This window comes from Amphiprion ocellaris, chromosome 18 (genome assembly GCF_022539595.1).
Source record: "Amphiprion ocellaris isolate individual 3 ecotype Okinawa chromosome 18, ASM2253959v1, whole genome shotgun sequence".
Lineage (NCBI taxonomy): Eukaryota > Metazoa > Chordata > Actinopteri > Pomacentridae > Amphiprion > Amphiprion ocellaris.
Genome location: NC_072783.1, coordinates 3,072,387 through 3,093,242, shown reverse-complemented (window position 1 = coordinate 3,093,242; position 20,856 = coordinate 3,072,387). Strand labels below are relative to the sequence as shown.

General features: G+C 36.6%; 1 protein-coding gene and 1 long non-coding RNA gene across 2 annotated transcripts; one reads left to right on the top strand and one right to left on the bottom strand.

The window, feature by feature from the left end:
• Positions 1–1,010: 1,010 nt before the first annotated feature.
• Positions 1,011–11,744, bottom strand: ghrhr2 (growth hormone releasing hormone receptor 2). The gene is made up of 13 exons (XM_035956937.2): positions 11,447–11,744; positions 11,120–11,243; positions 10,937–11,047; positions 9,030–9,139; positions 8,754–8,851; positions 8,493–8,625; positions 4,509–4,662; positions 4,369–4,429; positions 4,220–4,286; positions 2,625–2,716; positions 2,412–2,541; positions 1,660–1,701; positions 1,011–1,572 (listed from the first exon to the last, which is right to left on the bottom strand). Exons 1-13 carry the CDS (start codon positions 11,498–11,500, stop codon positions 1,480–1,482), a joined length of 1,269 nt encoding a protein of 422 aa, XP_035812830.1. The 5' UTR covers positions 11,501–11,744; the 3' UTR covers positions 1,011–1,479.
• A 7,739-nt stretch (positions 11,745–19,483) lies between these two features.
• Positions 19,484–20,843, top strand: LOC111581334 (uncharacterized). Its single transcript, XR_002747246.3, has 3 exons — positions 19,484–19,623; positions 20,034–20,181; positions 20,729–20,843. It is a non-coding gene; the product is annotated as an uncharacterized LOC111581334 (long non-coding RNA).
• The last annotated feature ends 13 nt before the right edge of the window (positions 20,844–20,856 follow it).

The window sequence follows — 20,856 nt, the reverse complement described above, 5'->3', positions numbered from 1 at the left end:
TTTCTGATTGTTTTGAATCTGTTCTTTAAGCATTCTGCATCTTGTGATGATGTATTTGTGTTCTTTCTGCATCTCTTTTTGTTGGTTTGTGTCTCTTTGTGATCAGTTTGATTCTCTTTGTGTTGTTTTGAGTAGTTTTGCTGATTTAGTGTCTCTATAGCTGTTCTGTTTCTTGCAGGTTGTGGTTGTTTTGAATATTTTGGTGGCCATTGTGCATCTTCTTGTGGTCATTTTGTGTCTCTTTCTGCTCATTTTCTGTCTGTTTGTTGCAGTTTTGCATGTATTTACATGTGGTTTATGTCTTGTGATCAGTTTGTGACTCTCTTTATTTGTTTTACGTTGTTTTCAATGGTTTTGTGCTGTTTTACAGTCTCCTTGCAGTCATTGTGGTTCTACCTGTGTCCATCTCTTCCCTCTTTTTTTTGTTGGTTTGGTTCTTTTTCCCATTTTGCACTAATTTTACATTTATTTGTGTTCAGTTTGCATCTCTTTTGTGTTGCTTTGTGTCTCTTTATGACTGTTTTGAATCAGTTTTTTTAAGCATTTTGTATCTTGTGGTGATCGTTTTTTGTCTGACCATTTTGTACATATTTGCATTTTTCTGTTTCTTTTTGTGATTTTTTTTGTTTATTCGTGATCAATTTGCTTCTGTTTCTTCATCTTTGTGTTTATTTTTGTACCTCTTTTTGTTAGTTTGTGTCTTGTGATCAGTTTCTCTTTCTGCTTGTTGTACCGTTTCGTATGTTTTTAATTCATCATTGCAGTGTTTTCTTTCTTATGTTCATTTTGCACCTTTTGCTGGTTTGTGACTCTTTGTAGTCATTTGTACAACATACAGCAACTACACTTACTGAAACACTACATGTAATCCTCATGTTTATATATTAACTGTCCCACAGGATATAAGGCTGTAGTTGTAGTATGCAGTTTTTTTATACTGTTTGAAATTTTAAAAAATAACACAAATAATTAAATCTCATAATAAATTTATTATTATTATTATTTATGGACAACATAACATCAGACATTCACTTAAATTAACACACTGTACTTAATTGTAAAAATACTGGATGCATTTACAGACAAAACAATCTTTCTGTGCAGATACCAATGTGCAGTTAGTGATGAAGTATAATTATAATACAGTAAACGTCAAATATTGATCTCTTTTTGTATAATCTGTTGTATTTAATAGCATCTGCTGGTAAATAAACATCTGTATGTCACAGTGCATTTGTGGCATTAGATGAGTTTAAGTGACTTTCAGGTGTTTAGAAGCAGCTCTGTTGTCTGAAAAGTTATTAGATGAAGCTTTACAACTGAGTTAAAAGAGGATATTTTTAAAATACTGAACCATGATGGTGCAGGAAAAACTTGAAACACAACCAGTATGAAAAACTTGTGCAGGCATTACAGTTAAATCACTAGAGACTGAAATTTACCAGTGTGAAAGCTGGGTTTATGTCCTTTATTTTGACATCAGGGAACATCCTCTTGGGTTGGCGGATTGATGGCGCTGGTTTTAGTCTCTGGACAGCATCTTCTCATCCCTCTCTGTATTTCTTTCTGGACCTGGAAGAGCATAAATGGTGTTTTTATTGCTGCTTGTTTGGACAAATCTGGCTCTAATGACAGTTTTTTAGCGTGAATTGAGCTCACCTCTCCGTTCAGAAAGCAGTACAACACGGCAACGATAAAACCCTGCAACAGAAGGAAAACTTCATTATTCTATTTCTTTTTCATGCAAAAAAAAAATCTGTCAAATGTGTTTTTCTGTGTGATATATGACACGGAAATTAATATAGTGGGTTCTGGATGATTGGTTGAATGAAACAAAACACCTGATAAACATCTAGGATGGCTTAGAAAGGTTCCAAAAATGACTAAAAACAAGAAAAACACGTCCAAAATGACTCAAATTTGATGTCAGAAAATAAGTGTGTTCTCTAAATGTCAAAATTTGTCAAAGATTACCTGAAATATGTGCAAAATAAATAGAAATTACTCAAATTTGTACGGAACTTGCTCAAAAAATCCTCCTTAACTGTTCGAAACCTGTCATAGTTACAGTGACGCCATGCCGCTGTCTCACAATGCTACAGAAATCTTTAACAAATCCGTGGATCCAGACTATCAGCCGCATCACTGCTAAAATCTATTCACTTGGTCCTTGTGTCATTTCTGACCTTCACTGAAAATTCCGTCCAAATCCATTGGTCTGTTTTTGATTAATGTTGCTGACAGACAGACAGACACACAAACCAACGTTGATCATCGCATAACTCCACCACATTCCTTAGTGGAGTAATAGTGAAGATATTTCTTAGTTGCAGCTCTAATATGTGCTTCCACTGGACACTAACTAACTAATCTATCGATATTTTATTAGATTTTTTTGAGGGATTTATCACCTGGAATGAGCCTAAAACTAACTCCAGGTAGAGCCGAGGCCTCACGCCAACATTTTCTGGGATCAGAGCGAACAGCACATAGTGGAGACCGAAGAGGGGGATGAGGAGCAGAGTGGAGCGAACCAGAGTCCTGCAGGGGGCAGCAGAGGACAGGTCAGGACGAATAAGAGGAGGAGGACAAGGTTAGACAACAGGTATGAGAATATTCATTACCTGTACACTCGTGTCTCACTTTGGTTTGTATTTCTTGCCTTCATCTTCTGAACAATGATCCTGCTGATGTTCAGGAAGATCAGGAGGTTTATCTGTGGATAAAACACAAACAGTAAACGTTGAACTGTTATTTGTGCAGGAATCGAGCACTTAAAAGAGCCTTTTTATGCATATTATCTAAATTACTGTATGCATTTATTCCAGGTGTTCTTGTAATTTGACCTGATTGGTAGCTGCAGCCTGTTAGTTTAATACCTGTTAATGGTTTATAGCTGCTTCTTCAGTTGAATATTCTCCCGTGTTAAAGGTTTTGTAACATCTTTTCAACAATAAATTACTGGATTAGAAAAAACTGAATTAGTGCATTAATTAAAAACAGTCTTATCCTTATGTTTTCTAATGTTTACTTTGAAAGCTGATATCTGCAGATCGCAGCTAGCTTTAACCATTTTAATCATTTGTCGTTATCTGAAATATTTTTAATTGGATCATGTGTTTTAAAGCAAGCAGACATTTAGGAAAACAAAGTTATTTGCTTTTCATTGCAAGAAACAGGAAGATGCTGCATCTGTTTGATAAATATGAAGGAACAGAAGCAGCCAATTAGCTTATCTTAACATTAAGAGGGAAACAAATGACTCTAGCCAAACATTAAAGCAGCAAAATTCTATTACAAACACCCGTAAAGCTCATTAAATAACACATTACATTTGATTTAATTTGTTATACTTGGAAAGACTAAGGTTGACTTTCTCTGTCATAAGTCTTGATGTTTAGCTGAGGAAACCAGCTGCTGTACGACGGCTAGAGCTGCACTAATTAATCAATTAGCTGGCAACAATTACATAAATCAGCAGCTATTTTGATAACTGATCGATTGATTTGAGTATATTTTTTAAACCTTAGATGCTCCAGTGATTGGACCCTACACTCTTCCATAAATTACCCATATAAAAATAAATGTTTTTATGCCATTTTGGTTAAGAATAATAATTTATATCATTGTTTGTATTGTATTTTTGTCCACACAAGAATGATTTATTGTTTGATATATGTTTATTTTTCACTTCGTAACAGATTTTGAACATTTTGATGATTGAAAAAGTAGAATATTACACAGAACAGCAATAGAAGAATGTCAACATCCATTCTGTAGACATTTTTGTTCACCTCTTGCATGATATTATCAGTGATAAAGAGCTTGGAGTAGTAATACAAACATCATTTCTTTAAAAGTATAAAAGGTAACTTAAAATTTTAAATGGAATGATATCAGAAACATGTTTTTTGAGGAATAACTGGAATGTTAAATGACAAAAACTTTTCGTTACAAAGATATTACAAAACAACCTCACATGTACCCATTTTTAATTTTTGACACACTTATGCATCTAAGGTTTAATGAAAAATAGGTAAAAATTCTCTAATTCCAGCTTCTGAAATTTGAGTGTTTTCTGTTTTTTTTTACTCTTCTATGACAGTAAACTGAATATCTTTGGGTTGTGGACAAAACAAGACATTTTAGGATGCCATTTTTTCAAACTTTTATAGACTAAACAAAAGAAGATGAAAATAAGGACACAGTTTGTTCTTACAAAGATGGACAGCAGAATGGGAATCTTGATTATCCACCACAAGCGGCTCTCCAGGTTGTCCCAGCAGCTGCACACACAGGAACACACCCTCCTTTATATCGAAATGTAAAATATTCTCACACACTGACTGACTGACTCTCATTTCTTACCCTTCATCTTCCAGCTGTGTCTTCAGGAGGACCCAGATCACACTGGTCACCCATGGAGAACCTACAACACCAGAACACGCATCAGAACCTGCAGAATGAAGTCCAGTTTGAACACGGAAGCTCATTAATTCATGACGTACCCCAGCCGAGGACGCCGTAGATCCACAGCAGCCTCCTGGTCTGGGTGAAGGTGAGCAGCAGCAGCGTCTGCAGGTACAAACCTTCAACCAGAAGCCACGAGAAGTTCGACAGAACGCAGAAATGGAAGAAGGTCACTGCGGCTTTGCACTGGAACTGTGAGGACAGAAAAGGAAATTTTTACAATGCAGACGGTTAAGACAAAAACTCAAGAAAAAAATCTTGTGTAATCTCATGTAATTCGTTCAAAATGTGATTCAGTATGCTGAAGACTCAAGCTTAAAGCATTTTCAGTTATATATAAGTTAGTTTTGCGTTAAAGTTTGATCAATCAAGGCCAGTTGTGCAGCTGAAATTAGGCTGATTAATTGTTAAGCAGCACATTAATCTTTAACAAACCTGAAGATCAAAAATACTTTTTTGTAATTTTTAAGTAAAAATATTTAAAAAATACTGCAATGTTGCAGTTTCCTGTAGTGTTAATGCTGCAGTTTGTGCAAAACCAGTTTAATAAGATTGCAATATTTCAATTTCATGTGCATTTTTAAAGCGTTTGTAATATTAAAATGTTATATTAGCATACCACCTCAGAATCACTATCAGTATCACCTCTTACTTTTCTGTTCTAGTCTTATTTTAGCCTATTATTTTCATTTTTAGTAATGTATGGTGCATATATTTTATTGATGTTCGATAAGACATTGCATTTATTCTCATGTTATTGCATTTTTTTATCTAGTAGGAGGATTTCTTTTGTGACTAATAAAGTGCCATCTTATCTTATTTCACCTCATCTTATAAATTAGACTGTAATTAACAGGATTTACAGACATGTTTTGGATAAAATCTGAAGAAATGATCTTTCTTGCATTCATCCTTTGGGTTATACAACTCTCATTAATTAAATCACGTTATTTGTGTGCATTAACATTTTAGTCACAGTGTAGAGGCTGCTCTCACTTTTTGACAAGTGAACAACTGCGTTATGCGAGTTAAAATGGTCCTTTAAAGCTAGTTTGGTTAAAAAAAACATTACTTGTAATAATCCAGGGCACAAAGGAGGTCAAGTAATGCAGAGACATAAAGATAAAAGCAGCTGCATAAGTTAAAAGAAATGAATGGAGAACAGGCAAGGCGCGCTCCCGCGGACAGCTGGGCACACACCTGCTAGATGAAAAAAAATAATTCAGTAAATAAAAATATAAAAACATCTTAAATAATTACTGCGTTGTCATTTACTGAATAATTGATCGTTTGAGGAAGTTTTAAGACATAATTAGCAATAATGAATAACTATTAATTAAATTAACGTCAACCGTCATGGTTAACTGACGTTATGTAGCCCAACGGCTGTGCTAATCCAACAGCTAGCAGTTAGCAACGTAGGATATTTTATGTAGCTAACTGTTACAAATTTCGAGCTTATTTAGAAAACTTCATCTACCCAAAAAAGAGCAAAACGGACAACCGACGGATTCATGACAGCGTTCTGACACCTACCAGCACTTTTTTTTGCCGACTTCACCGAGTTTAGTGCCAGTTTTGCCCGCCGCTCCTCAGTGTAATTCTGCTGCTGCCACCGGAGGCGGAGCTAGCATGCTAGCTTTAGAATGCTAGCTTTAGAATGCTAGCTTTAGCATGCTAGCTTTAGCATGCTAGCTTGTTGGCCTTCTCTGTTTTTCCTAGCTGACGTTTAGAAACCTTCATTTTGTGCTTTTTACACAAACTCCTCAAACCCTGAGCACCAAGCCACATCTGGACCAATGTAACAGGAGCATCCAGTTTAAGGCAAAGCTTCTAATTTATTATTGGCAGTTTAACATATCTTTAAATAGCTGTTTAAGTTATACTTTAGCTGCAGTAATGTTGTGGCTATGTTGTTGTATGCTGTGCAAATTACTGTGCTGGGTGTTTGCAGTGATCACATACAGGTGCTGTGTCTCTTCCTTCTAGTGGAGGGATCCTCACATGAAATATGATCTAAATGCCAAAGATTATAATGCAGCTCTCCTTCTAATACGATCCATGTCACACTGTAGAATCTCTGCATACTTAAACTGACTTTATTTCACATGGCAGTCTGTTTTAAATACCATGGATGTAGATTTGAATATGAAGGGTGTATGTTAAGCAGGGTCAGAGGCTTTGAAAGATCATGAAACATGGGATAATTTTGAAGTAATTGTCAGACTGTAGTAGGTAGGATGAATATAAAATGTGGGACTTTCTGCTTCCTGTAAAGTCATCCTACTTTCTGTCTATGTCAGCCTCCCATCACAGGGAGACCAGTGATTCTCAAACTGTCTCAGACTCTTATTTATGATGATTTACAAAGCCGTAGTCATATGTAAAGGTGTACCAGGGTTTCCAGTTTTAGCTACCAGCTGGAGTAAGATTGGTGTATCATATACGATCCAGGAGAAGAGAGATGCAGATGCAGTAAACTAATATAAATATCCTATTTTAATCAGAGCAAATATGCCTGTATTTCTAACAAAATTCCACATAATAATGTTCAGCCGAATGAGAGCTTATCTACCTGCATCAACAGGAGATAGCTCCTCCTCCACCCTCTCCTTCTTCTCTAGCATCCCGCTGCCTTATTCTTTTTTCTTTTTTGACAAAGCTTCTAAAGTCTGAAGTCACAGAACATTCTGTCTCACACTCACCGAGTAGTGTGAAGTAGATCTGCAGAGCGCCCAAAATGCAGTCTGCTTGCATGTTTGATTCAGGGTTTCTGCAGGGCATTAAGAAGCATTAATCGTAATTAAGTTTATTTTGTGAAAATTAAGACCTTAAATGGCATTAAAAATCATTTAGTTTGATTCTCAGTGGCATTAGAAATTCTTTCTGCAGTTTTCAAGAAAAATATTTGACAATAAGAATATATAATTACAGACTGCGATTCCTCAGATATGTGCATCTGCATAAACATGCCGAAGCATTGTGATAATTGTTCCAGCCGGTCGGGGACAATTGACAAAAACTGCATGTTTTTAAAGTGGCCGGCAGGCTGGACCAGGTGGAGGAGAGCTGGGAAATGGGGAAATGCAAATTCCTGCAAAAATGACTAGAAAACGTGGATTTCAGAGAATGACTGCAGCCCTTTGGTGGTCAGAGGTGGTTTCTGAATTCAGAAACTGTGAAATATAGGGACAGTTTTCATATAAAAATCATCTTCTACAACAAAACAAAGCCATGTAATTTGTTGAGTTCACGGTCGTGGCATTAACATTTTTACAGTATAGCATTAAAATGGCATTAAAAAGCATTAAATTTGACTGGCTGATTTCTGCAGAAACCCTGTGATTAATGATCCCATCTTGTTGTCCAGGGGTTAAATTCATTACTGGAATGACCGTTTATAGGTTTAGGATATAGATTGTAAAACATAAGGGGTTATGTCCTTGGTGTTCACCCAGGATATTTTGAGCATCAAACACTTAATTTCCTGCATTCTGGTGAATCTTAATGTCCCAGTTGATGGTGGAAATGTGTTTATTTATGGAAAGGTAAACACAGATTTTATGTGTCTTTCATAAAGGCTAAACCAAGTGTTCTAAATCTCCACCCATGTTGAACACATATTGCCATGTGAAATAAAGACAACACACGGATGTGGAGATTTCTCTGTTACCATTAACAAAGGCTATATTTGTTACTGTAAGACAACAGCTGTCTTTACATCTGTTCGAAGTCTTGTTTTACCCTCCACATTGATTTCTGTCTGATGCAATCAATTGTGCATTGTTCCAGAAGCTAAGATAAGTGTGACTGAATTTCCTGCAGGTTAAGAGGCTTAAATAACATTATAAACCTATTTGTTTCAGACTTTTGCTCAGACTAAACATTTAAAGATGCCGCTTAAAGCTCGGGGAGGATTTTGACATTACATAAAATGAACAATAAATGCAAAAACATAATCAACACACTAATTGCTCATGAAAATCAGCACCCCAGGCTGCGTCAGCTGCCCCCTGCCTTACTGTGGACGCTGTGCAGTGGTCCATGCTTTTGTCTGCAAACAGCACTGCATCTTTGATGAGCACAGCAAGACTCCTAAGTATGAAGCTCACAAACAGGTTTAGATGGATGTAGTTGCGTGTGCAGAGCAGCTTCCTGGAAGAAAGAGGAAAATGGTCACGCTATCATGCTCAGAGGTTGCTGAGAATATCTCACAGGCTTAAAATGTGACGATTGCCATTATTTAACAGTGTGAAACGGTGTTTTCTTGTGTGAAAACCAACCTGAAACAGCAGAAAACCAGAACGGCAACGAGCAGAGCAGCCAGAGACACTCCGTATCCGAAACTGTAGATCAGCCGCAGAGTATCAAAGTAATTTTTCTGGAGCAAAACATTAAATATGCATCACTCAGTCACAGACGAAAAGAACCAGATGTCTGGTTCTCTGCTGGCAAAACTGCTTTAAATTAGACGAAACCCAATGAACTACTATTGACTTCACTAAAACTATATGTACAGTGAGTGAGAAGGACAGAGTGAAGCTTTGTTTTTGCCGTACCTCTTTCCCCACGTCTTCATCTTGCTCATAAGCTTCATGGTAACAGGCTTTGTAGTACGGCAGACTCGGTTTGCTCCATCCTGCAGCTGTACAGTTCCTGCTGATGAGAGCTGTGGAAGCGAGACTGTTTCTGAAGGAATCTGAAAGTCCACAAACTTCAGCTGCTTGTCCTGAAAAATAGTCTCTACAAGAATATAGAGGATGTGACACAGTGTGGCTTTGGTGTCTGTCAGAGTTCTGCAGTGTTGGGCTGTTTAGATAAAGTATTTTCAGGCTCAGTATTGCTAATTTGAGGATATATAAACTAAATGAAACACTAAAACTGGGGTGGCATGGCTCAGTGGGTAGAGTGGCCGTCTTGTAACCAGAGGGTTGCTGGTTGGATCCTCACCTGGAGAGCTCATGTCCAGGTGTCCCTGAGCAAGGCACCGAACCCCTAACTGCTCCTGATGGGTCATGGTAAGCATGGCAGCTTCTGCCATCAGTGTGTGAATGTATGGGTGAATGGGTGAATGTGATGTATAATGTAAAGCGCTTTGGGTATCGTTGCAGGTATAGTAAAGCTCTATATGAATACAGACCATTTACCATTAAAAGGGATTTAATATTGCTGAAACTGTATTTATTTTCACATTTAGACCACTGTTTAGTAAGATAAAACTGAGAAAAAATACTGTATATTTTGTAAAAAATGTAACCTAAGCTTCTTGACATAAATAACAATTGCAAATTTTAGGCCTTGAACTTAAATTATCAATAGAAATAGTAAACATTTAAGATTTTTTCAGTGAACTTATTTCTTGTAATATTGCAATGACAGATGGACAGAGACTACAGTGGTGATTTGAGTCACTATGTATGTGGGAACTGCTTTTTAAAATAAATTTTCCACTAAGGAAAATATATGTTGATGTGTTTTTTGCTTTTACTAAGGCATGTGTATTTATATCTGGTGAATTTAAGTGGTGGGGTGGAGCCTCTCTAGCTCTATCGTGCTTCATTTATAATATAATGTTGTGGCATATTTTAAATTTATCAAAAAATGGCAGCTCCTGCGATTTTGATATTGTACTTGTCCATATTACAATTTCTGCAATATTTCAATTAATTGTCCAGCCATAATGCTGAACATGGAGATCTCTGTTGGTTGCAATTAACACCTTTGACAAAGTCATATATTCTACTGTCATTTTTAACTGTTGCACCTTTCTTATTTTGCTTGCTCAAGTAAAAAAATACCTTTCTTAACCCTCGTGTCGTCCTGCGGGTCAAGATTGACCCGTTTTAAAGTTTGAAAATATGGGAAAAAACTTCCTATGTCCACATTTTCAACATTTTTGGGAAATCTTTGAACATTTTTTGGTGGAAAAAAAAGAAATGTTAAAAATGTTTCTTAAGAACATTCACAGAAAAATTAACCAAAATCCAGCGAAATTCGCTGGATTTTGGTTAATTTTTATGTGAATGTTCTTAAAGAAAATATTAGAAGTTTTACTGATATATATTGAATCACTTTACATATTTTTAGGATTTTTTTGGGAAGATTTTTACTCATTTTTTCAAAATATTTACAAGAATTTTCTTGCCAAATTTGGGGATTTTTAAAAAAAAATAAAACTTATAAGGGAAACTTTTAAGGAATTATTGGAATTTTCTTCCTGAAGGTTTTGCAAATTTTCAGAAATTTGGTGAATTTTTTTGCTGATTTTTTTGGACTTTTTTCAGACAAGGAAACAATATTTTTTGGTGCCTGTAAATGAAGACAGCAGGAGGGTTAAATGTGATTATAACTAACTTATTTCCTATTCTTAAATACAGGCTGTGCTCTCTTTCCCAGAAAAGAAAAGCAACATGTTCTTCCAGAAGCTACACTTTCAGACTTTGTGTTGTGTGTGGATGACGTTCACCTGGAGGAGTTCTAGGCTTCAGCGGCAGCAGCAGAGGACAGTGGACGGAGACGGTTTCTCCTTCAGAGGCAGTCGGCCAACAGCTCACTCCATCCCACTGCATCTCACAACCTGACACACACACAGACATCAACATGTGGTAATCTTCTCTTTCATCTGATCTACATATCCAAACATACATACCTGCAGTTTTATTACTGCTTGAATGAAGTGATGCAGCAGCTGCAGTCTGCATTTTGAGTTTACACTCATTTTCTTTGTTTAGTAGATGTAAAACGATGGAACACTCAGGATGAGTTGAGTCAACCTGACAGAGGAAACCAAAAGCAGACATCAGTTTTAACTGACTGTAATGCTCGTCACAACTTTATTCTACATATTTAACATAATGTTTTCTGCAATGAATATTCCTGCATTCATTTAATTATTTGTTAAACTTGATAACAAATGCATAAATAAATAAGTTAATTATTTTCTTTAGATGGGTTTAATGGCAGCACATTAACTTACCGTGCATGGTGTGATGATCAGGATGTAAACAACAGCCGTCAGAGTGAAGTCCATGACTTTGGAAAATATTTTAAAATTAAAAAAGTTTAAAAATCTGTTAAGTATAGAGTCACTTTTTGCTCTGTTGAGACAGATGAAATGAAATCACTGTTCAGAAGCACTGCCATGCAAAGATTTTTTTCCTTATTTCTGCATTTTTGAAAATATCCTTTATGGTTTGAATCCCATCCAAATATCTGAAAGCGTTTCCTCCTCAGGTTTCTTCTGCTGCTTCTTTCCTCCGTGCAGCTGGACTGATGTGAAGCACTTTGAAGCTGTCGGGATAAAAAGCATGACATCACCTGAGCATTCATCCTTCTCAACAGGAAGTCCATGAAACGACAAGACGGTACCTTTTATTCACTTCATAATTAATGCCGCACAGCGCTGACATGATCGAGACATGAGTCCTTGAGTTCAAAACACTTTGACGGTTTGTTACATGCACATCAAGGCCAATGAATTTATTCAGTTTAATTAAATGTAACTCTATTCTATATGCAGACTTCATCATGTGATCTACATGTTGTGGTTTTAAGTTTATAGGTACCTGATAAAAGGCAAAAATGTTCCTACAGCTGGTTTTCATGCAATATTCAACAAAAAAAAATAGCACCTGCTGTGAGATTCAAACAAACCAAGATGTGAGAACGTAGTCTGACTCACCGGATGTAGACGAGATATAAAAAAACTCTCTTTGAGGGGCTCCAAAAATTCATCTATGAAGATAAAACCGACAGTTTTTTAAGTGTGATTAATGGTAAATTCTCTTAATTTGATTTTTACTGCTCAAGCCGACAAGAATTAACTAGTGTGGAATAATGTCATTTTAATTTTCTTTACCTTGAATTTCCAACAGTTCATTTCTTTAAGACCATTCTAAAAGCTAGTTTCAAGATTGGATTAATTTTTAGTTGCTAGATTCTTATGCTAGTTTCAAGAAAATTTATGTAATTTTTGATTAACTTATTTATTTTTGCTTGTTTCTGGTAGGAGTGTGATTGTTATGTGTATGCTGGAAAAATAGAGCATTGTAATAATAATAATAATAATGATGATGATGATGATGATGATGATGATGATAATAATAATAATAATAACAACAACAGCAACAACAACAGCAACAACAACAACAATAATAATAATAATAACAATAATAATAATAATAATAATAATAATAATAATAATAATAATAATAATAATAATAATAAATTTTATTTGTAATGCACTTTTCATCTAGGCAAAATCTCAAAGTGCTACATTGAAGATACAAAACAGATAAAAACAAAACAAATCAGATAAAATAACAATAAAAAATAGAAACTTCAGGGGCTTGTTTAATTAAAAGCTTTGTTAAAAAGAAATATCTTTCGGCCTTTTTTAACAACATCCACTGTCTGTGGAGCTCTCAGGTGGTCAGGGAGGGAGTTCCAGATGTGAGGGTCGGCTGAGTGAAAGGTTCTGTCTCTCATGGTCTGGAGTTTGGTTCTGGGCAGGCGGAGGAGGTGACAGTTATTAGTGCAGAGATTTCTTTTCGATGATTGGTGACTGATGAATTCTTTGAGGTACTCCGGAGCATTGCCATGAATGCACTGATGAGTGAGAAGAGCGATTTTGTAATGAATTCTGGAGGATATGGGGAGCCAGTGGAGTGAACAGAAGATGGGTGTGATATGATGTTGCTTCCTCACTCTCATCAGGATCCTAGCAGCGCTGTTTTGAATATACTGGAGCTTCTGCAAGCTCTTGCTAGGGATCCCGATGAGAAATGCATTCCAATAGTATTGAAGAAGTAGTAGCTATTAGATATTTGGAAACTAAGATGCCACTATTGAACTTAAATTAGATATGTAATTCAGCCATTAACATGCTTTGATTGAAACTCTCTAGAGTCTCTCAGGCTGTGAGTGACTAGAAAGGCAAAATTTATCATTTTGTTTATCTGATTTTTTTTTTTTTTTATTTAGCCTTTATTTATACAGGTAGTCTCATTGGGACACTGAGTCTCATTCTCAAGAGAGCTCTGTCCTTAAATAACAATGCCTTGAAGCTACAAGTTTGAGGAAGAAAACACACCTACATGTTTATGTGTGAAGAAAATGGTCAAGTATTTTTCTAGCTATTTATATGTGGCTTCACAGCAGCAAACATATTCAAACAGCTCAGGTTATTCTAAAAAAATTGCTTACTTGCTAGTGTGTTAAAGTACTGAATTTCTAAAATTACTTTTATACACTTTTATTCATTTTGTATATTTATACATGCAGCAGTGATGCTACATTATGAGCCTGAGGATATTGATGCTGTCATATCTCCCTCTAGTGTTTGATTCTATATTTGCTTCCTGAATATCACTTTATTTACAGTGCTTTTCTAATGATTTTCATCTTAGAACAAAGACTTTATAATAAGTAAAAAGTTCTGTTTAAATATAAACACTCTGATATGATCATATTGTCAAACCATGGCCCAAAAACTGTTTTTATTTTGTAACTCACCTGTAAATTGAATGGGGTAAATGGAGCACTGTATGCTTTAAAAACTGAAAGATTTAACCCTTATAGTGTGTCTGCCTCAGGAACCCAAATAGAAGCTGTTTCCTCTACAACAGCTGATAGCAGAAAACTCTTATTCTGCTTTTGGAACTACAACTACACCTGCAGGCTGAGAGTGAAGTACTCTATAAGGATAAAACGGCACTAAAAGGTCTTTGAGATAAGATGGAGCTTGGTCATTAAAGGCTTTGTAAGTGAGGAGAAGGATTTTAAATTCTGGATTTTACAGGCAGCCTGTGAAGAGAAGCTGATATCGGAGGAATATTGTCTTTCTTGGTGGTTCCTGTTAGTATTCTGACTAAAGCATTGTGGTTCAGTTGGAGGTTCTTCAGAGATATGTTGATAATATCTAATTACAGTATTTCAGCCTAGATGCATGGACTGGTGTTTTAGCGTCACCCTTGAGACAGGATGCTTTAGATGTGGTGAAAGAATGCCATACTACAGTCTTGATTTATGCGTGAGTTACAGGTCAAGTCGTGGTGAAAAATAACTCCAAGATTTGTGACAGTAGTGCTGGAGGCCATGACAGTGTAGTCCAGAGTGACTGGATTTTTTCAGCTGTTTCTCTGAGGTGTTTAAGGCCAAATACAAAAACTTTTTCAGTTTTGTTTGAATTTATAGAAATAGAAAAGTCCAGGTGATCCAAGCTTTTATGTCTTAGAGACATGTTTGTAGTTTAACTAGTTAATTTAATCAATGTGGCTTCATAGATAATTGTAGCTGAGTCTTTTACATAGCTCATGCTAGATAGTAGCCTAAGATTTCTTGCTGCTACCTTAGAGATGTTACTAGCTTAGGCTTCTTAGCCGCCAAGGGATGCTAGTAGTTGGCCTGAGAATGCTCGTCACTCCCTTAGAGATGTTAGGGATGCTTTTTGCACTGTATCATCATCTAGCAATTATCATTTTGCACTACTGTCTTTATATATTCCTTTCTAGCTTGTAAATATCTGTACATATTGTATTATATTTATTTTTACTACTATGTTTTTCCCCCTGTTCTTTGCTGGTGACGCACCTTCCCGGTTTTGTACTCGCAGTTTTGTATTGTATTGTATTGTATTGTTTCCTTGTCTGAAAAAAAATCCAAAAATTCAGCAAAAAAATTCCCCAAATTTCTGAAAATTTGTAAAACCTTCAGGAAGAAAATTCCTATAATTCCTTAAAAGTTTCCCTTTAAAGTTTTCTTTTACAAAAATCCCCCAATATTCACAAGAAAATTCTTGTGAATATTTTCCAAAAAATGAGTAAACGTCTTCCAAAAAAATCTTAAAAATATCTATCTATATATCAGTAAAACTTCTAATATTTTCTTGAAGAACATTCACATAAAAATCAAAAATAAATATGTATTTTTTTCCACATTTTTTTGTGAATGTTCTTAAGAAACATTTTTAACATTTCTTTTTTCCACCAAAGAATGTTCAAAGATTTCCCAAAATTGTTGAAAATGTGGACATCAGAAGTTTCACTGTGAAAATATTTTTTTCCCCCACATTTTCAAACTTGAAACGGGTCAATTTTGACCCACAGGACGACACAAGGGTTAAAAATAGAATGATTGTTGCTTGCCTGTGGATGCTAGTGGCTAGCTTAGCAATGCTTGTGCTCTACTAGGCATGCTTGTTGCCATTCTAGGATGCTAGTTAGCGCTAGGTGCTAGCCTAGGAATGCTGCTTGTTAGCATAGAAAGGCTCGTTGCTTCCCTAGATGTGCTAGCTACTACCATAGGGATCCTAGTTGATGCTAGTTGCTAGCCTAGAAATGCATGTGATTAGCGTAGCAGCTTGCCAAAACTAGCATGTGATTCAGTTGGCTCGATGGATGATCAGATGATCTCAGTAATGTCAGTTATTTAACAGTAGTCCAGAGGAATTACCACAATTTATCTGTCTGATTTGGATGAACCCTGTTATGCAACACTTTTCCCTCTTCATGTATTTCAGTTTTCCAGACAGACAGGCCTGAAGACTCATAACTATGATGTGAAGTTCTTTGTTCTGAATCTACTGTCACATCAGCTTCAGCTCGGCCACAGTCTTCTCACTCTGCTTCAAAGGGCAGAGAGCGGTCGCTGCTTTTGTCAAACATAACCGTGATGGTCGAGAATTTAATTATCCAACAGCAGAAAATGTTTGCCGTGCAGCGTCATTTCACCACAAGAGTCTAAACAAAAACATGGAGGGGGGAAACCCAACAAACTTCCTTTGCAGTAAATCACTGAGTTACAAACAGCGCTCTGATTCTTCCCAGTCAGACTCGTCTGTGTTATGAAACGAGATGACTGTAAGTTCACAATAGTGGATCCAGTTTTATCCCACTGGAGTTCATTTTTTAACAACCATGGCTGTTTTTTCCCATAATTCAGCAGCAGCGTCACATATTGCATTCAGTTGTTCATTGTTTATTCTTTTTTGCAGTTTTGTTTATGTGCATTGTAGTCTCAAATAGTTTTTTAAAAATTGTTTTATTGAGGTTTATTATAAGAACCAATTTGAGATACAGACCATTTCATAGTTCTACTCCACTACAGTTTAGAGAGAAATATTGTACTTTTTATTTCTTTTCTTCATTTCACGGCTTTAACCCTCCTGTTGTCTTCATTTACGGGCATCAAAAAATATTATTTCCTTGTCTGAAAAAAATCCAAAAATTCAGCCAAAAAATTCCACAAATTTCTGAAAATTTGCAAAACCTTCAGGAAGAAAATTCCAATAATTCCTTAAAAATTTCCCTTAAAAGTTTTATTTTCAAAAAAGTCCCCCAAATTTGGCAAGAAAATTCTTGTAAATATTTTCAAAAAATGAGTAAAAATCTTCCAAAAAAAAATCCTAAAAGTATCTAGTGATGCCATATATATCAATAAAACTTCTAATATTTTCTTGAAGAACTTTCACAAAAAATCTACCAAAATCCAGCAAATTTCGCTCGATCTTGGTTGATTTTTTTGTGTGAATGTTCTTATAAAACATTTTTAACATTTCTTTTTTTCCACCAAAAAATGTTCAAGGATTTCCCAAAAATGTTGAAAATGTGGACATCAGAAGTTTCTCTGTGAAAATATGTATTTTTTCCACATTTTCAAACTTTAAAACGGGTCAATTTGACCCACAGGACGACACAAAGGTTAAAGCTGATTCTGATTACTTCTCCCTGGTAAAATGACTGTAGTTCAGGAAAAACTCTGCGTTACTGGTGTGATCCTGGATTCTCTGCATTCCCCTTACAGTACACTGTTGAATTAACTGCAATTTTTTAATAGTAGTGTTTGTAGGTTAGCTTCATGTGTCTAAAAGCTTCAAAATAGACAACAAAATAGACATAAATTGAGCTTCAGAGATGTTGATTTTCTCCTCAGATACAGCAGTTTCCCGCTGTTTCTAGTCTTTAGCTAAACTATAACTGCCTGCTGCTTCATATTTACAGTACAGATAAAAACCTGCCAACTGCAGCTCTCAGCGTTCATCTGTGTACGGAAAAAAATGAAATGTCCTCCAGTTCGCAAAGTAGCTTGAGACTCTGGACCACATGAGGATTTAAAGGGCAGGCAGAGATCCCACGGCAGCACCTGCCCACAGTGAACTCCCACCACAGGATAAAACCAAATCATCTCCAGCCACACAGCTAGTGGCAGCTGTTGCTCTGGGCACATCTCCAGAAAAACAAAGACTCGGAGGAGGAGAGGGAAAAAGAAAGAAGAAGGCACAAAGAGTCTTGTCTCGCTCAACACATCACGGCTTCCCAAACAGATCTGACCGTCAGTAATTCCACTGCTGTTTTCCGGAGCCGAATGGTTTCTCGACTTGGTGTAAAAGTTGGCACCCAGTGTGTGATAGCGAGGGGCCACAGACCGGCCAGTGAAAGAGGGCTGACACAAGGGTGCACTGTTCAGCCCCGCAGGCCTCCACGGTTTTACGTGCCAAGACTCGACCTTTGTGTGCCGACCACACTCGTCTGTTACTGTAGCTGCAGCTCAGCCTGGGTTTTCCCTCCTACACCATCACTGCACATTTTTAAACAAAGAAAGCTGCTTTTAATTCCCTTTTTAGGCCGTTAAGATTCCTCCTTTATTAAAGCTTTATGATGTTTACACTGACTGAAATATTCAGGACTGGGAGCTTTACAGCTGCACTGCTCTGTCAAATAGAAATGTATGATTTTATTGCATTTCCCTCGAAATATTTTTGTATCTTCAGAAGCTGTAGGATCTCCGCTAGAATTTCTAATACACTTCTGTGTGTTTGAACTAAGTTTGGCTGCCTGGGTTGACTTTGCTGCTTGTTTAAGGGCTCAATTATTCACATATATTCAAATATTAATAGACAAAATGATCTTAGATATAAAATATAACGAAATAAATGTAAAATATTTAAACTGAGAAATCTATTTTGAGAAAAATATATATAGTATAACTAAGAATTTGTCAAAAAAAATGTAAGTAACATTGCCCAAACCCTATGTATGAACATTAACCCTCCTGTTGTCCTCATTTACGGGCACCAAAAAATACTGTTTCCTTGTCTGAAAAAAATCCAAAAATTCAGCAAAAAATTCCCCAAATTTCTGAAAATTTGCAAAACCTTCAGGAAGAAAATTCCACTAATTCCTTAAAAGATTCCCTTAAAGGTTTTATTTTTTAAAAATCCCCTCAAATTTGGCAAGAGAATTCTTGTAAATATTTTCAAAAAATAAGTAAAAATCTTCCCCAAAAAATCCTAAAAATAACTGAAGTGATTCTATATATATCAGTAAAACTTCTAATATTTTCTTTAAGAACATTCACATAAAATCCAGCGAAATTTGCTGGATTTTGGTTGATTGTTTTGTGAATGTTCTTAAGAAACATTTTTAACATTTCTTTTTTTCCACCAAAATGTTCAAAGATTTCCCAAAAATGTTGAAAATGTGGACATCAGAAGTTTCACTGTGAAAATATTTTTTTTTTCTCCACATTTTCAAACTTTAAAACGGGTCAATTTGACCTGCAGGACGTCACGAGGGTTAATCACATATTAAAGTACATTAATGTCAAAATCTTATTTGTATACCAGAAATTGGATCCAGTGGAAACAAAGACACAAAACCTGAAGTAAAATAACATGTTATGATCCTGCTGCAGCCCCTGTCCTTCTTTCCCCTTCTTCCTCTTTTTTCTTCTTTCTCCCATTGTTCCTGATCTGTTTCTGTTTTGACCTGTCTCTCTTTGGCTGCCTCTGTCTGTCTGTCTGTCTGTCTGTCACCTCTTCCTCATGTCTCTCTCTCCTGTCTCTCACCCTCCTGCTCTCCCTGCTTCACCTGCCTGCATTCTGCTACCTGCTGATTACTACAATGAGTGTCAGCTGCAGTAATCAGTTCACTCCATTCACCTGTTCTCCACCTCACCTCCACCTATTTAAGCTCTGTCCTTTCAGATCATAGATTCACATCCCTTCTTTGCTTCAGTTTCTCCCCACCAAGCCTGCCACCTCCGGACTGCTTCAGCCCCTCCTGGATTTCCCCCACTTGGACTCTGTTTTGCTCCTCTCTGTTCATGGATTTCCCCCAGCCTGTTTTCCCCTCAGTTTTCAGTTTCCCCCATCTTGTGAGCACCCCTCCTTAGCTTAGTTTTGTTAATTCAGTTCAGTTTTGAAGACTTCCGTTTTTGCATTCATATTGTTGGTAGAGTTTTGAGTAGTTCGGTTTAGTTCTGTCTCCCCAGTCCAGTTCTTCATTTCTGTATTGGTTTAGTTATCTTGTAAAATAAAACTCTTTCCTATCATCACCAGCCTGCCAGTTTCTCTGTGTCTGTGCCTGGGTTCTCCAGCTCCCTCCTGTAACATAACATACAGATTAAGAAGAGTTGTTCTAGATTTATTCGATTCATGCACTTTTATAATAGATTGATAATTGATTTTTGATACGAAGATGGTAATAATATACACAACGTGGCCAAAAGTATGTGGACATTCACACATTCTCCTGCTCTAACAGCCTCCACTCTTCTGGTTTCAGACTTTCCACCAGATGTTGATCCTGCTTCTGGGACTTCCTCCCTGTCAGACAGATGAACACGACTGAGGTCCAACCCTGATGTTGGCTGAGGAGTTCTGACTCGCAGTCGGTGTTCCAGTTCATCCCAGAGGTGTCGGATAAGGCTGAGGTCAGAAGTCTGCACAGAGCAATTAAGTTCTTCCACACCAAGCTGAGAAATCCATTTATTTATGAAGCTGTCTACATGCACAGGGAGATTGTCCTGTTGAAACAGGAAAGACAAAACACAAACTGCTGACGGAAAATCAAACGCACACAAGACTCACAATCTACTTAATTGGCTTTACAGGTTAAATCTGGGTGGGAAATTGTGCTCTCGATCTAGATGTAGTGAGGTCAGAAGTTTCTATGCTGTTTTGTGTTGTAGATCTAATTTTAAAAGTTATTTTTTGGCTATATTTGAGAGGTGAAGTTGAGAGGCAGGCAGGAAAGTAGGGGAGAAGAATGGGGGCAGACCTGCAGCAAAGGGCCGTGAGCTGGAATGGAACCCAGGCCACTGCATGGGGGGCTATAGCTCCTGTTTATGGGCCGTCCGCTCAACCAGTCGAGGTATCTGGGCATCTGTAGATTTAGTTTTAAATCTGCAAAACTTCCTTACTGTATGGGTTTTTGTTCAGACATGCAGTGTGAATTGTGTGTCTTTCTCTTTTCCACAGTTAAAACAAACGGGACACACCTGAGCACAAAGTGGAGCTGCAGCTAAAGGTGTGGATGCTTTTATAAATGAGGACGCTGTTTTTTCAAAATGTATTTGCAAAAAGTCTAAAGTTGTGACAATGTTTTT

What these genes read in the sequence shown, in the direction of transcription:
- ghrhr2 (XM_035956937.2), bottom strand. Translation starts at nt 11,500, where the DNA reads ATGGACTTCACTCTGACGGCTGTTGTTTACATCCTGATCATCACACCA. An exon ending in GAAGCCTAGAACTCCTCCAG is followed by an intron (nt 9,140 to 10,936) that starts GTGAACGTCATC and finishes TCGCTTCCACAG; the next exon opens with CTCTCATCAGCAGGAACTGT. An exon ending in ACCACTGCACAGCGTCCACA is followed by an intron (nt 4,663 to 8,492) that starts GTAAGGCAGGGG and finishes CTGTCCTCACAG; the next exon opens with TTCCAGTGCAAAGCCGCAGT.